Source organism: Dermacentor albipictus, chromosome 1 (assembly GCF_038994185.2).
Source record: "Dermacentor albipictus isolate Rhodes 1998 colony chromosome 1, USDA_Dalb.pri_finalv2, whole genome shotgun sequence".
NCBI classification, from domain to species: domain Eukaryota; kingdom Metazoa; phylum Arthropoda; class Arachnida; order Ixodida; family Ixodidae; genus Dermacentor; species Dermacentor albipictus.
The window spans coordinates 327,493,426-327,510,627 of record NC_091821.1 but is presented as its reverse complement, the minus strand read 5'-3'; the positions used below and the strand labels follow the sequence as shown (position 1 = coordinate 327,510,627).

The window sequence follows — 17,202 nt, the reverse complement described above, 5'->3', positions numbered from 1 at the left end:
CCAAACCATGGCGCACGCGACAGCTCTGACAGATGCCGCAACGATGCCCCGAGGCTGTCGGTCGCAGTGGAACAGACGCTTGTCAGGCGGAACGAAGGGCAATCCGCATGCAGGAAATGGGCCAGCACTGGGAAGCCATCGGTGGTGGGCCCGACGCGTCGTCGCGCGCGAGAGGTTTGAGCGAAACAAAGTTTGCGGGTGCAGCTAGGCGGCCGCGCGGGAGTAGCGACTTCCAATCATGCGAAGAAAAAAGAAAGAAAAAGGAAGACGCAGTTCACAGTTCTTTTCTCGATGCTGTCAAGAAATGAGCGACACGATTGGCAACTGAGGTATTGCTGTAGCACAGCATTTCGTTTCATCCCTGCACTCAAAATGGAGCGCGCGCAAGGAGCTGAACACGTTAAGTCGAACCTTTCCCTTTGACAAAAGGTCCATCTTTTCCTTGTTCGCATAGTTTGGGGCATCCTGAACATGTATACTGTCATCAAGAACACTTGAAGCGACGCGCAGATCACTTAGGAGCCCTCTCGGTGCTCGAACTAAAGAAAGAAACCACCGAGGTATTGGTGCTATGAAGACCTGTATAAGACGGCTTTGGTTGCTGTTCATTAGCACAAACGTAAAGCGTGGTACTCGCTTCTCATCTTGGTGTCTTTGTGAGGTGTGGCAAAACATTTATAAGCGGTTGATTCCAAGGGAAGCAATGCACAAACTTTTTATACCTAGTCTTAAATGCAAAACATTCGAATGTGGCAAAGTTTTATTATTTTCATCAAAAGTGTGACGACCCCACTTCTATAGATGCCTTCACCTAAAGCTGATGTGCTGCATTACAGACCAATCTTATTTTCTTCGACGTTCACTATTTAGTTCATTTCTTATTGAGTTTGCAATCTTGCTCTGTTCCTGCCGGTGAAGAGTGCTCACCTTCTTGACGCCGCTTTGCTTCAAACGTTCCATACAAATATGACAGAAAGTGAAACTCATTTCTCCTGAATTGTCATTGCAATTCTCGGTCATCTGTAACACAATTACTCGTTGTCTGCGATAACTGCTTGCCCCGTAGCATCGCGAAGAAAACAGCTTTCTCGAGAAATGTACCGCGGCGCTGTGAAGAACGAGCGGTAAAACTATTACTTTTCGCGCCCTTTCCGCTGTTTCGTTGTCGGCAATAGAGGTTTCTTGCTAGGTGCGATAGATAGTTGCCCACTTCACTTCGAACTCTCCGTTTCGTTTCTTTCTTACAGGTCGCCCACAGTTCTTCATGCTGACTTATCGTCTTTCGTCAGTTGCTGTGATAAACTGTCGCTTCTCCTTTACAGCTGTAAGAAGAGCGTCACGATGTCAAAAACGAGCTTTTATGGGGCTTTCATTTTCTTCTCTCTCGTACGTTTGTTCATACCAGAGGTCTTGAAGCAGACAGAAGAAAGAAAGGGGGTGGGGCGGCGCTGCAAACCAGCTGGTTTCCAATATCAAGGTTGTAACCTAAAGCTTGAGGAGAGCGCCAGGGTGGAAAAGGTCGGGGGAGCTAGGGGAGGGGGGGGGGAGGGGGAGGGTTGATGCGCTGTGCAAGAAGCAATAAATTGCGTAGCCGAAGCAATCCAGCAAACGAGAAAACGCCTGCGGGGCGACGATAAGAGACTTTCGCTGTCGTCACACACGATTGAATTTTTCGTCGACGAGACGGACGAACTGTGTCTAACATCCCGAGCGCATCGCAAACGCGCCGAGGTGGCGGCGGCAATCCGCGGACGGATGCGAATCGTGTTCCGCGGGTTGTTGACACTTTCTCCGCTATAGACGGCGCTGTCGTTGTTTGATGCCACACTCACTTGGTTAGCACCCGGCTGGATGTGTCGCCGCAGATTACGTGTCGTTTGAGACCCGAGCAGAAAGCCTGCGAGCGACTAAACTAAAGACAGGGGACGAACAAGTACTTAGGGAGCCAATATTTGGTCATTTCTTTATTTTCTTGTTTCGTGAGGCAATTTATGTTTCTTTTATTTCCGTTTATTCTTTCGGGAAAAGTGTCAAGAATCATCCTGCTTAAACCACCTCTGCGGGGCTCCATTTGTAGAACGCTCAAGTTCTGATTTCCCTGTTTCGCATATCTTATGCAGAAAACACACCGAGCTTACCAGTTTGACGGAACAGTGCTTCGACGGGAGAATGTCGAACGTAATTTACACAGTAGTAAAACATTGCCAAATGAATGTAATTTTTTCTGAAGAATGATTCATTTATTTATTTTTTCATTGTTTTTCTTACACTATATGCGCGCTGTGCCAAACTTATGCGGCAAGCACCGAGAAGCATCAATAAACATCGCTCTAAACAAAGCGTTGAAACATTTTTGTTAACTGCAGTGCCTCGACTAAAGGGCTGTAGCTTTCATGTTTCAATCCCTGGTTTCCTTTCATACAAGTCCACTAAAGCTCCACTGAAGGAACGTGGGCTAACTAACAAACAAACAAACAAACAAACAAACAAACAAACAAACAAACAAACAAACAAACAAACAAACAAACAAACAAACAAACAAACAAACAAACAAACTAACTAACTAACTAACTAACCAACTAACTAACTAACTAACTAACTAACTGACTAACTAACTAACTAACTAACTAACCAACTAACTAACTAAATAAATAAATAAATAAATACTTCTGCTGACTTGTCAGTTATCAACCCCCATACGTTTACGATGCAAGTAGGGGTTTGTTGAACGTTTAATTTTGATGTTCCATGAAAAATCGTAACAAAGTGTGATTTATCGTACAAGGGAGATTGTTTCGTCTGTTCAACGACTTATATGCCCCATGTTATTTTTGTGCGTTCAATGAAGTGCTGATGATGGAGGAAACGCAATGGGCGTCACTACATTTAACTCGAGCACTGAAACTGCCCCTCGGTTGGCGGCTAACTGGCCGTTATTAAACTGTGGCTTGGAGTCCAGCTAAAACTGATCTAAAGGCTACAGCATATGATGAGAGTAAATTTTTAATTCGACATTTCGCAACGAAGAGAAGAATCATCACTGTGAAGAATGACGAAAATCTTCCATTAGTGTCTCCAAACCCGCGTACGACTCCAAGTAAGTCCCTCAGTTGGGACTTCATGTGCGTTCCGCCCTCAAATGCCACAACTCGCTGACTGCAAAGTGACTCTGCAGCCGCAGGTGTGCTAGATTTTGGCATTTCATACACAGGAGTTTACAAAGTCACCGTCGATATTGCATATCGAGTTGATTAATTGTTGAGCACTAACGTTTAGCACGGACGCATGCATAATTTGGTGATTTACGCAGTGTGAGTAAGTGAATTGTTCCAATGAAAGTCGAAACGCTCGCAACTATTGTGCCATCAGCTTCTCCGCAAACTAGGGCTTACACAGTCAATACAGTGGAAAAAGCAACAAACAGCACATTACGCGTTTCCTGCAATCAAACACAACTCAATCTATCAAGTAAATCGAATATTACAAAATAAACGAATAAACGGATAAACAAACAAAATAAACACACAAGAAAATACTAAGTGGTAACACAGCGACACATCCCATGGCACAAGCAAGTTTTCTATACTGAAAGGACGATCATCAAGGATTATTATTGTTGTCTTCAAAGCACATCTTTGGTGTTCCGCTCCTACGTAGAGAACGAGTTCGAAATCAATGAATGACATCCGCGATTCCTGGAAGTCGTAGTAAGGTGTCGCGCAAAATGAAGCGCAAAAGATTACTTCGTTCTGCGCCAACCGCAAGTTGGAATCGGTTGGCGCTGGGCAGGGGTAATTGGAGACCGCAAGGAGAGGCTTTCGTCCTGCAGTGGATATAAAGATAGGCTGATGATGACGTCGTGCATCATACGGTGTATGTGCATTGCAGCAAACCACCGTTTTAATTTTGTTTTTAAACGGGGCGCAATACGGCAACTTGTAAACGACATGGTAAGTCAGTTTCTCTTTCTACAAAAGATATGGCCGATCCGCTCTGGTAGCTATGGCGTCTCGCTACTGTGCTCGAGGTGATACGTTCGAACTGAGTCGCAGTGGCCGGTTTTTCATGAAGGCGGTTTGCGAAAGCCATAGTGTACCACGCATAGCGTGCAATTAATCCGGAGTCCCTCATTAAGACGTGCCTCTTAATGAGATGGTGCTTTTGAAACTTAAAACCCCAGAATCAATATTTTAAAAAAATCATGACGCGTTAAGCACGCCGCGATTGCGAAAAATAAAGAGCGCACGCCGTATTATAAAGAAGAACGATTGCCACGAGAACTAGGCTAGCGCCGTGCGGCGCGGGGTTCCGTTTGTGTTCTGAGGCATTGAAATCTTTATAGCTTCTGGGTGACCTTCTTTTCCAGTTCTCGCGTTGGTTGCTAAGACGAACCGCTTTCCTCGCTGGGCAGGCTATAATGAGTAATATTTGATACACAAGCAAGCACTTGGAACCTCTTGATATATGTATATATAGCTTCACCGGGAACGTCGCCGCAGGCAATATCGCTATCAATTCAGAGAAAGAAGCGTCATAGTTTCTGGCGACATTTGTGGTATCACCAAAACAACGAAGGGAGCTCTGGCGCTGCTGGTGATGGTGCAATCATTACCACCACTGGCTGCCCTATACGGTAGTTCACTTTTATCGGGACACCGCCGAGGGACGAAGTACACGGACGGCAGCGGCCAAGAGGCGGGCTGTCTACGGTGGAGCCGCTATTTCCGGCAGGCATTCCTCGCGGGAGATTGGGAACTCGCAGTGCGTGCAGTATAGCAGACATCGGCGTTACGCGTGCAGCGCAAGTTGGCGCGCGAGGATCGCATCAATAACATATGAACGGCCAGCTACAGCTCGAAAGTGCCATCCATTATTCACGCAAGCCGAGAGTCTCGGGAGTTAAATCATTCAGGGATATTATTAGAAGCAAGATGTCTGAGCCCCGTACTAATGGAAATTTTGATGAGGGGCCGCCTGCAACGCCGGTTTCTTTGCCCACTTCGCGGCAGTGTGCGTCTGCGCGCACCCCGGTGCAGGCGTGTTGATTGGCCCGGTGTTGATTAAACTGCGCATCCGCCACACCGTGGTGTCAACGGTGCTTGATAGGCCATCCGGACGATGGAAGGAAATTCGTCTTGCTGCTCGGCCCGTGTACGTGAGGCCTTTTTGCGCTCCGCTTCCTTCTGTCATCGGTTTGTTTTAGCGTCGTTCCTTCGGAAAATCTGAACAAAGAAGCCAGAGGATCAAAGAAGGGGAGATAAAAGAAATAATACAAAGTAATGTGGTGTTGTAACCCGCAAGAGGGCTTCACTGTTCGATAGCCACTGGCGTGTTTTAGCACCCACGGGGCCACGTGTTGTGCAACAAATTTGGGATTAAGCAATAACTGAACTGAGTGCGCTGTGCGAGAGTCGTTTGGAGAAGGTTGGAACGGGGTGAGACGTTAGGCGGGAGAGTTGTGGAGCCATCGACCTCTCTTGCAGCGGTCGTTCATCAACAGCCGCAAGGTTGTCATTTCTCCTAGGGGAGAACGACGCAACTATGCGGGTAGTTTTTTTTTCCCGCAATGTTTTGTTCGTGTCTTTTTTTTTCTTGTGCTGCCACAAAACGTGACCTCGCATCTGAAATCAATGGCCCACTCACTGGACATAAATGCTCATCCTTGCCAAACCCGACAATATAATATACTGACACGTGCGTACAAAGCGGGCTCTGGGGTGAAATCAATAAACATCGTCATATCATTCATTCTATGTACTATAGTTGCCGACTTCTGGTGATAAGGGGGTCCAAGAACATAAATGTCTAAAGAGGCTCTGAGTTTGTTCTTTAGGCATTATGTATGATGCAAGACTGCCGAGTAGTTGCTATCTACACGAAAAACGTGCGCTCATTACGTTGATCGAAAGTTAGATGGCCACCAACGAGAACCGAAGCTTAGGCTAAAAATGCCACTGGAAATTGCAGTTGTTTGTAATACCCTCATAAAATGAAGGTTTAAGTGTGCCTGCAAAAAGAAAAACCGTTTCGTGCTCTGGTTTACCTATGCGTACAGGTCGGTGATCTATAAAGCATAAACCTGGTTGAATGAACATTTTCTGCGCCAATATTCCTGCCAAATTACGCTTTTGCAGCATAGCGTAACTTCAAGATTCCTTGCATTCATTCCCCCCATATGAGGTTCTTATTTGTACACTTATAAGCTGAGATTAATTTCAAACACTAAGCAGCCACCACTTCATTTTCATCAGTAAACCTAACCGTGAGGATTATTAGTTGAATATAAACAGGTCACCCACCAGGCTTTCAATGAGATGAAGAAAGAGAAATAAACTTTGTCAACCTGCGAAGGCGACAAAAAGTTCGTAGCTGCTTGAGCATATACAAAAAAGTTTAAATACCTCTTTTTCTTTGGCAGTAATGATGATGGCGGAGAAGCTTCTGATTGTGTTTTGTTCTACTTATTTTACAGTTACTGTTACTACCTTAGAAGCTATAAGACTAACTTTAACAATCGCTAAAGAAGAAAAAGAACGAACAACACGCAAGGTGAGCTCCTGTACGCTTTTTCATTGTAATTATTTATAAACTTGTCATATTTTCCTGGAGAATGCAGTTCATAATTGCTTGTCCGCGTTACTCTTCGGCGTACCTAATGCAAATTACTTCAGGAACCAAACCTCTTTAGTGCCGTGAAGGATTAGTCAACTCACTGGTTAGTGGCGGTGCCGCTAGAGGCTGCTCACGAAGCTTGCATAGTCCGCAATGGAAGTCGTCGATCGGCTAGATGCGAGCTACAGGAGGGTGCTCCAGGAATTAGCCGACTAGAAAACGACATGTTTCTCCATGGGCCAGCCGCCATAAGACATCGCCATTGCTTACAATGAAAGGTAGACGGCTTGCGACTACCGGCTACTTACAGGTATAAATGCACGCGTTAACCACGTGTGGCGAAGGTGGCTCGGCACCTTTTCGTATAATAACCTCATACACTTCACCGCAGCCCATTTCAAACGAGGTCTATTTGAACTGATTGACAAACCCGTCACCATACGTATTCAGTTCTCGTGGTGTGCCTTGTGTCCACTTTCTCGGCACAAAAGGTCGTTTGCGCCACCTTATATATATATAGGGTGTCCCAGCTAACTTTAGCCACGCGTCTGAATAAAAAAAATATACAAAGAACACTGTGCAAGATATGATTTCAAGACTTACCATGTTGTCACCAGTCCTCTGACGATTGAATACAATCAATCTTATAATTCTATATTGACGGTGGTCTCCAATATTTTTATTCGTTAAACAGCTTGGCTACCGTTAGCTGGGACACACGGTACACAGTGGGATGCTCGGAAAGCGGACTTGCAGTTGTAATTTTTTGCAGCAGCTTCGGGCGACAGTTACTTGCTTTTTGCGTCGTAAGCAGGAGAGGTTCTGACAGTATTGCTATGAAGCTTAGAATGACAGAAAGCTGAGCTAGTTGGTAAGGGTTCATTAGCAAAAAAGAAGTGAGGCGTGCAGACAGGACACAAGAGTAGAGAAGTGGACACACGAACGCCGACTATCAACTGAAGGGAGCACTAGCTGAGGTGTACCCGACTGAGACGTGGTGTTACCATCCCTGAGTTTGCGCAGGTGAGGTTTGTGTCTTCTTTCTTTTTTCGCCTCAGTGCTCCCTTCAGTTGATAGTCGGCCTTTGTGTTGTGCACTTCTCTACTCTTTTGTCCTGTCTGCACGCCTAGCTTCTTTTTTTCATAATGAATTGCTATGAAGAAATACCATAGTTTAACTAGAGCTATTACTTTGCCAGGTCGTTTTCAGCAGCATAACTAATTTCTTCCAAAAAATAAGGTTTTTTGTTGCTTTGTTGCGGTTAAAAAATAAGACCTAAATCATGGTGACAAGCTAAAGAAAAAAATTGAAATTCTCTTTCCTCCTGTCGCACTACTTTAATCTGGACGTGTCACTTTTTTCTACTTTGTGAATTTCTGTAGTGATATTACCTGCACATGATACTTCTTGGCGTTTCCATACCATCACACTGTCTCTTTCTCGCTCTTCGAGATCATTCTATTTCTTCCTCTTTCTTCGTATAGGGTAGCCGAACAGAAACGTTTTTCGTTACCTCAATATATTCCTCGTTTCACATTCTCTCCCTCTACCACTAAATGAACTGTTCTTTCTGTTTGCTTCTTTATATTTTCACGCGTGTAGTATAACAGTAACCGTTTTTGTACAAAGCTTTAGTTATCGCTTAAAGGAACATTTCTGCAAACATCGTTTCATGTATCCTCTGCAGTCAGGACACGAGATACTCAACATGGCTGACACGGGTAAAGGCAGAACTGGAACGGCTTTTGCACATCATTACTGAACGCTTTTAAGCGGCCAAACATTACAGCAACGCGCATGTATAGGCATAACTTCGGCTGATAGTTTGGCGCATCTTATTGTCTTGCCCGCGCGCCATACGTCGGTCCCACAAACAGCGATGCTAATGGCTCTCGAAGCACTCGCCGAGCAACAAAGAAAGCAGTAATAAATACTTTCGCGGTGCTAGCTGCCTCCCTGCTTTATAGGGGGCCTTTGTTTCGGGAGTTAGGAAGGTTCGTTGCTATGGCAACGTGCTCGCACGCACCTTATTATGCAGTCTCTTGGATACTCAGGGAGGCGTTGGCTGACGTGAAGAGCCGGTCTAGGTGCCGACTTTTCACTTGCTCGGAGTTTTCCAAGAGATGCGCGGAAAGTCTTTTCTCCGCTGATCGGACCCAGGAAAGTTCGGCGTCGAGAGCAACTATTTTTGCGTCTTGTTGAAAAGCGGACTTCTTGTGGCCTCTTTTTGTTAGTGGCAGCTATTGGCACAAGCTTAAGAGTGAGATGTAGCTGGTTTTTTATTGCGATTGATCAGAAATGCGCTAGCGTGCAACAAAAAAGGCGCTTGTAGTACTGTGTATTATTCAAGCATAAGCTCTTCCTTGGCGAGCTCGCCAGCCCTGTCACGCGAAGTGTAATGCCTTGTATCTACAGAATGAATGAATGAATAAAGCCTTTATTTTCAGGAAAGGGACGGCTCTAGGCCGCTGATGGGGATTAGGAGGGAAGGGAATGTGGGTACCCAGACTGGTGGCTGAAACACTTCATCTCAGTCTGGGATCTTTCGCTTTATGCAGGCTCAGGTGCATGTTTAGTTGCGCCGCTCTCACGTGGGCTGATCGACCCCTTCTACACTACTCGAAACAGGCCACTTTGTCTGCCATATGTCGCAATGGCTTTCTGTGTTTCAGGGTTAGTTTGTATTGCGATGCCTAATGTTCTAATGTCTCCGTGTAGTAGATGCTGAATGTTGGATCTCCCTTGTGAAAAAGCTGCACAGCTCCAAATGAGGTGTTGCAAGTCTGCTCTGCATGACTCCTGGCAATGTGTACATCGGGTGTAAGTATTCGCAATCGTAGCTTGTTTGGGTTTGTGCCATTTCTCAAGTATGTGTGGTGTGTACGCAGCGTTTGCCATAACCTTATTCAAGAAAACCTCTTCCGTGCGGGTAAGCCCGCCCTTGTCGTCAAACACATGTACTGGTGTAGCTTCTAATAATCTCCGTTTACTGTCTGCTTTTATTTTGGTACGAATGTACTGCATCAGTGCTCTGCTAGGAGAGCCTGCCGCCAATATGTTCAGGTATGGGTTTTGGTCCGCGGGGTGTGGCGAGGAAATGGAGTGTGGGGAGCTGTACGTGTAATCAAGCCCACCCGCTTGCGCGGCAGCAGCGTGAGCGGCTGCGTTTCCCCCATCCGTGCCGGTGTGCCCCGGTGTCCATAGGATTTCAACATTTGTCCCATTGTCCTGTATTCTCTTTAGCTTTTTTCTGGTGTCGTTGGCCACCGCATCATCTGTCGTAGGCCCCGTTAATTCGGCCACAGCTTCGTACGAATCAGTAAGGATCCGATAATTATTCCGCACACTCTGCTCTACAATGTCTCCCATGTCAATGGGAATGGTGTTGACCGCTCCCCATATAGCTAAGAGCTCAGCGTGCAAGGTTGCACCCCCAGGAAGCTGACATGTGTGATAGCCATTGTGTTGGGGTGCAGATGTGCTAACCCAGGCCATGCTTGCTATGTCGTTTGTGATTCTACAGAAAAATGTAATTTACAAAGACATCTAATCGTTATGATAGAGTAAATTTAGATGATTGGTAGCTTTTAAGCGATAAGAAACAATTTAAAGCAGAAAAAAATACCTATAGAGGTATATAGGGCTCTTTAGAAAATGCATGGAGAAGCTCACAGTAGAGATGGGCCAGCTGAAATTTGGGGGTGGGTCAACTTAAAATTTGGTGTTTGGTGAACTTTACATTTGGAGTTGGGTCAACTTGAAATTTGTGGGTGGGCCAACTTGAAATTTCTGGTTGGGTCAACCTGAAATGGGGGGTGGGCATACTTAGGCGGTGGGAAACTTAAAATTTGGGGGTGAGACAACTTGAAATTTGGGGGTGAGACAACTTGAAATCTGGGGTTGGGATAAGGGAAATTTGAATGTGGGCCAACTGAAATTTGGGGGTGGGCCAACTTCAAATTTTATGGGGCCGGGAGGTCAAATAAATTTGGAGGTGGGGTGACCTTAAAGTTGGGGGTGGACCAGCTTGAAATCTAGGGGTCAAATTAAGCTTCTGGGTGGGCCAACTTAAGTTTGGCTGTTGGCCAAACCAAATTTATGGGGTAGGCAACTTGAAATTTAGGTGTGGGCTTTGTTACGATCAGCCTGCAGGACTACCGACCTGCATAATTTTCCCAGCCCACTGCTGCTGCGGGGGTGGCAATCTTCGGAGAAGCGACCTTGGAATCCCTTCCCGGCCCGCTGCGACGAGTCCCTCTGTAAAGGCAACAATGCGGCTCCTCGTAAAGCCCAGCGGCACCGGCAAGGCTAGCCGTTCGGTGGACCAAGTATTGTTAGTGATTCACTGTCACGTTCACGGTCTACTTGGAGCAAGAGAACTCCTGGAAAAGCGTGTTTTGCGATGCTTTTACGCGGGCCCCAGAAATCGTCACAGTCAATGGACAGACGCGGTGGCTAGCTGCGGGATCAGCTCTGAAATCAAGAGGCGCCTGCTTGGGTCAAGCGTATCGACCTCTGTCTACGACGACCCACTGCCCTCGGTGTGTTCCGTGAAACCAAAGTGCGGAAGTGAATGTGTGAACCCTCCCCTTCTATGGCGGGTCGACTACGATGGCTTTGGGGCGGTCCCATTGGACGAAGGTTGAACGGTGGTTTTCCCTCAACTAGGGATCTAGGGAGGACAGAGGGTTTTTAAGCAGCCGTTTCCGGCTCTTCGGTGTGCTTCTTTTTCAGTCATGCTAGACTGATGAAATGTAACTTTCTCCACCCTTCATGTAGATATTGTAAATAACTCTCATATTCCTAGTTCTCGATAAGAACACGTCCCTCCCTTCAACAACGTCCTTAGCGTGGATGAGTCGGACGACGGCATGGGACAGCTACCACGTAATTCATGCCTGACATCAACACTTACAGCCTACTTGATATTTTGGGATGGGATGACGCGACGTCACAAAAACCGCGATAGTTCCCCATCTGATATGAGGCGTACACACTCATTATGCGTCATTGGACCAAAGAAAAAAATAGTCACTATTCTTTCGATGCCTTTTTCGCTATTAGCCCTCGGCTATTGGTCAAAAGTTTTCCGGCTGCACCCACTTCACGTGCCTGTCACGCGACATCATAAAACCGCGAAAACTCGCTGCATCAAAGTGACGTGTACGCGTTAAAGATGCATTAATATGCCGAACAAAACTGATCTTTTAATAGCCACAGGCTGTCCCGTTCCGAAAGGAATAAAAGATGGCTGGCGCCGACCGCTCAGGCACTCGCTACTCACACCTGCCGCAGAGCATGGGTTTCTTTGCGCATAATAAAACTTTCTGCGTGGCGATGTAACGTTTGCGAGCACTTTCGGCGCGTTTACGACCTCGCTCTGGCAACTCTTCCTTGATGAGAATCTGTCTTAGCGGCGTTCTTAACCTTCCGTTGCACGCCGCCGCTATTTTCGACCACCCACCGCAAGCTAAGTAAGCGAAAGCGGACCAATCACATGCGCCGGCACCACCGCCTTCATCCGTTTATCTACTTTCAGTGCGCTGGCTCGGCCCCATCGAAACTCTCTCCACTCGAGCGTGCTCCTCGCTTCCTGGCTCCCAATTACATACGAAAAACCGCTCAATCTAGGCAATGTTAGTGGTTTAGAAAGCGAAGGAAAGTGACCTCCTATAAACTAATGAAGCGTTTCATTGGCTGTTGAGGCAACGCTGCGGGTCACCGCCCGATGCTTGCGTCGGCGGTTAGGCAAATTTGACATCAAGAGATTGGAAAGAAAACATATTGGAATAGTTTTACGTTATAGGGCCCAAGTGTGGACAAGTGGGACCAGAAACGCGCGAATAACACAGGCTTGCGAGAATGCGTGCCTGTGATTGTGATGATGGTAGGGATCTAAAGAAAGGAAAGAGAGGAGCGAGAATGACATGGCAGCGCGGCGATGCACTCTCCCCTCACGCGACGCCTCACGCGCTACTGCGGCAGCTGGTGTTCCCTTTCGACTGCTCTGTTCCGCCAAGGCGCTCTCGTACCCGGCGTTTAGGTTCAATTGGTTCAATTGCATTGAAGGGGTCGTATGCGCGACGAGAAAAATCTGACAATAGTTTACTAAATCCTAAGCATAATTTGCCACCGGAAAGGTCATGGATAGACGTGCATAAGCTATAGGAAAGGCAAGTAAGCAAAACTAAGCAAAAATGAAGTCGCAGTCGAGTCTAAGAATGCTGACGCTTTAGTAGACAATCATCAGAATGTATGTAGCTTCTTGTTCCAGTTTGGCATATCCGATTCCCGCAGTGGTCGTTTTTGATGAAGAGATACTACGTAACACGTCTAGGAAACGGTTATGTTGGTTTAGCTCACCGCCCATTTCAAGCAGAAATACTTGCCGCTGTTACTCAGTGGCTACGGCGTGCCCCTACTAAGCACGAGGTAGCAGTTATGATATACAGTCTCAAGCGTTTGTACTCCGGCAGCGATGCAATGCACAAACACAGTTGCAGAAAGAGAAAAGAGATGAAAGGCAGAGATAAATGAGATGCGAACAGCGGGTATAAACATTTTATACCCTCCACAGGGGAAGGAGAGACAGCGAAGAAGGTAAATGGGCTTACAAATTCTAGGGACAGTAAGATGCGCCGAGTAAGTAGGAAGAAATTGGATTAAGCTGATGACTAAGGGCGTTCATTTCTGGTCGAATATACGGCGATATGTGATATGCTAATCTCCTCGGTTGTATACCTTCGGGTGAGAACAGGTGCTGGGGCCCACCGTATTTAATGGTTTGGGCCCCGTCTAATACTGACAATCCCGCGAGCAAATGCCACACTTTCCGACACGGCTGCTGGCGTTGTAAAGCATTGAAAAACCAGCTGCCTTTTTGAGAGTACTCGTGTTTCCGTAGACGTTCCACCGTAGTGTCTTCCTCGAATTTTAGTGCATGTTGACATCACCCTCCTTGAGCGTCACTATTTTCTGTTTACTATTCTGACCACAATGAACGATATCAAGACCACGAATGAAATGCCCGTCTGTACGCATAAGCAGTGTGTTCAGTCCGGAAAACTAGAAAGGCGGGCTTCATACTTTCGAAATTTTGAAACGTCGACACCTGAATCCGACAGCACATATCCTCCAGTTTAACTTTTTGCTCAACAGTGCTCAGCAAGTCAGGTCGCTTTCACGAAGACATTATCTGCCCAGTGAACAAGCAAAGACGGAATCCGATACCAGCCCCGACATCTGACGATAAAACAAAAATGATCACTCTTCGTGTACTGTGGAACCATAATATGCAGGAGACGCTTCAGTCCACGTCTGCAACGCCTGTAACACCTTTGGCATTTTCCAAGTAGGTATGATTGCTGCTTTTTTTTATTGATGAAGCCCACTTCTGGCCCATTTTCTGCTCGCGCTTTGTTAGCAGACGCGTGCCACTGTATACCATGTCGCGCTTTCGTTGCTGGTTCTCACGAGCGCGACTTGCGATGGAAAAGAAAAAGGTATTCTCAAATATTTTTACGTATTTTATTGAGTTGTATATCAGTATGGTCAACCTGATCGGGTACTCACGATCCTGGCGCCACAATTCAAGCATATGCCGCTGTACATAAATTTGGGAGAGGAATTAAAGGCATCGAAAGGGTGGTTTGAAAGCCAGCCTTACTCAAACATCGGACGAGGCACAGTGCTTCGTGAATTCTTTTGTGACGTGCTTTTGTGTGCTGAATTACCCGGAACTTCTAGGGTTCTCTGTGAAGTCTACAAATAAAAAATATGATGTGGTTACTTCGCCATCCTGATTAGTCTTCTCTGCATCTGTGCATGTTAAAAGGGATGAGCATCGTGGGCCAACCCTAATTACCGGCCTGTAGTTTACGGACATGCTTAGATCATCTGCGCTTTTACACAAGGCGCAACTTGTATGGGTGCGGCGGCCTTAAGATGCAATGGTATCCAGGATCGAGAATTGTCAAAAAGAAAAGAATAAATGTAAGTAATAAATGTAACCAACCTCAACGAGATCGCCCATGACGCAGCGTGCGCGCTTACGGACCGCGCCGTCCTCGGACAACCCCATCTCGTCGAGCTAAACCGTTACGTGCTTATTACGTACCGCGAAATCACAAAACACTTCTGCCTGGGGCGCCGCATCTTTTGGCCACCACACCCCAAACTTAACAGGCCGCAGGCGTTAACGCTACGCCTACTACAGACGCACATGTACCCATACCCCGCCGAATTACCCGTTTTCTATCGCGACGCGCGTAGCCCAGCGACACGTGCCCCTCGTACGGCGACACTGCAACACTCGCATACATGATCTGGCAGTGTAGAAACGCTATTCCCGACTCTACCTCGGACAAGTGAGAGAAGTCCCTCAGAAGTTCGCTACTCGCCGACCAGCAATGGGCCGTCCAGTAGGCCTGCGAAGCGGCCGTCAGGTACCCCCTGTCGATCCCTACGTGGGAGACGTCCGCTACGCGCTAAGCGCGTACTGCAGGACAATAATAAAGTTTTATAGTCCAGTACCCTGGCATTGGTATATTGACAGTTACCTTTTTTTTTACTTTTGGTCTCACTCGGCCTATGAATTTTATTGAATTTGATGTTCTTAAGCCTTTCTTCAACTATAGCTAAATTTAATCGCTTTTAGTTATATTTTCATGTATTCGTATTAGCATGTACATTAAGTACCAAAGTTTGTGATCGATCGATTGATTGATTGATACATTGATTGATTGATTGATTGATTGATTGATTGATTGATTGATTGATTGGTAGATAGATAGATTGATTGATTGATTGATTGATTGATTGATTGATTGATTGATTGATTGATTGATTGATTGATTGATTGATTGATTGATTGATTGATTGATTGATCACTGTACAACCTCAGTATAACGTATGACACCTTGCATGCGCAGCTCAGCTGATATCTTCAACTTTCGTTAAACTCACTTCACCTGTGCGTCTACCGGCTGACACTGTGCCCCCACAATTCTGATGCTGCGCAGGTGCTGTGGATACGCAGACGGGACTACAACGTGCTTACCGTAGGCCTAGACACATACACGGCTGACGACCGCTTTCAGGCGGTTCACCTGGAGCGTTCTTCCGACTGGGCGCTGCAAGTTCGCTACGTGCAGCTTTCGGACCAGGGTCTTTACGAATGCCAAGTCTCCTCAGATCCAAAGATCAGCTATTTCGTCAACCTCACTGTCCTGGGTAAGTACTCGGGAACGCTCGTGTAACATTCATTAGGAGGTACATCATAGTGACAGCAAAGTCACTTTGATATGCCGGAAAGAGACCAAATTATTATCTGAAGTTTCATGTCCACGATGACTGACTTTGTCACGAGCATGGTGTTCGAATACCATGGTCACGACGCAGTTAGCCTTTTGTTTCGGGTTCGAACTGTCTCTGCACGCACACAAGCTTGGCTATTTAAGACGGGATGCTTTAATTTATCCGTGAGTTAATGGTAAGTTGAGAGGGTCGAAGAGCCCTTCCTCTGGATATGTCTGCCTTTCGAGGAGAAAATAGGCTGCTTTAGAGCCTGTAAGGAGAGATCCTCCCCGTTTTGGCTTAGAAGACGTAGTATTCCCTAAATAGCCCAGAATTATCAGGAAAGTAATCGTACGCCTTCTGATTCTTCTTCTCCAAAGGAGTTATTTGGTTAATATTTGGTTAATATTTGGTTAATATCGGCGTTACGTCAGAGCTGCTGAGGTGGAACAGCAGCGGGCAAAAGAAGCCATGTTATCCCTGCCTGTCTCAACCACTATCACCTTTTACCACGATCACCAGCAGACGATGCAGCAAACTAGGACTCTACGGTATACTGACAGACGCCTACCTCACGCATCAATTGATTAGTTTATTACTCTAGTGAGGTTCACATTCTACAACAGCCAGCATCTACATCTCTCTCTAAAAATCACTTTAAGGTATACTGGTAGCTGAGCAAATTTACAAGGAAGACACCTTATTGATTAGACGCGCTAGTCACAGGCGTGTAAAAGAATTTGAGTATTACTGCAGTTCTTTCATTCGACTGGTCACAGTGGAGAATTGCGGTCGTACACTGCCTTTCCGAATTTTCCTTTTTTAATGCTAATCAAGAAGTGCGTTAGCATGTGCGTCATGCGCAGTTATTTGTGAGCATGGCGTCCACTGAAATAATGATTTTCGTAACCATTCATCACTTACTACTAACTCGAATACATACCTCGTTTCTTTTTTCTCATTCCCCTTCGCAGCGGATCTATCCGGAAAAGTGTCGGTTAACTTCCCTGCCTCTCATTTATGCTTTTCTTTCTCACGCTCGCTAGTTCCTCCATTTATTTCCGATCTCTAATCTTCACAAACCTATCTATTTATACGCTTATGAGGGTAATTCATACCAGCAGCCATATATGTTTGGGCTTTGGACAGTGTCTGGTATTCTCGTTATCTTTGTTGTTGTTTTTGTTATGTTCCCTACGTATTAAATCCAGATATCCGGTTTTACCTACGGCGCAATTTCTCCCTTTTCACATTTACTAAAGGAAGAGATGAAGAAGCACAAACAAAAAAAGCTTT

The 17,202-nt window shown here is 46.1% G+C and overlaps 1 protein-coding gene across 5 annotated transcripts in view; it reads left to right on the top strand.

Annotated features, from left to right (window-relative positions):
* The window catches only part of LOC135908928 (zwei Ig domain protein zig-8-like), a 215,479-nt gene that overhangs the window by 178,316 nt on the left and 19,961 nt on the right, over window positions 1-17,202 (top strand). For all 5 annotated transcript variants that reach the window (XR_010566496.1, XR_010566502.1, XR_011511310.1 and 2 more), the window contains exon 3: window positions 15,633-15,843. Coding sequence is in view for 1 of the 5 variants with exons in the window: in XM_065440801.1 (XP_065296873.1) it covers window positions 15,633-15,843 (211 nt within the window). In the remaining 4 variants the exon portion in view is untranslated. The remainder of the gene's footprint in view (window positions 1-15,632; window positions 15,844-17,202) is intronic.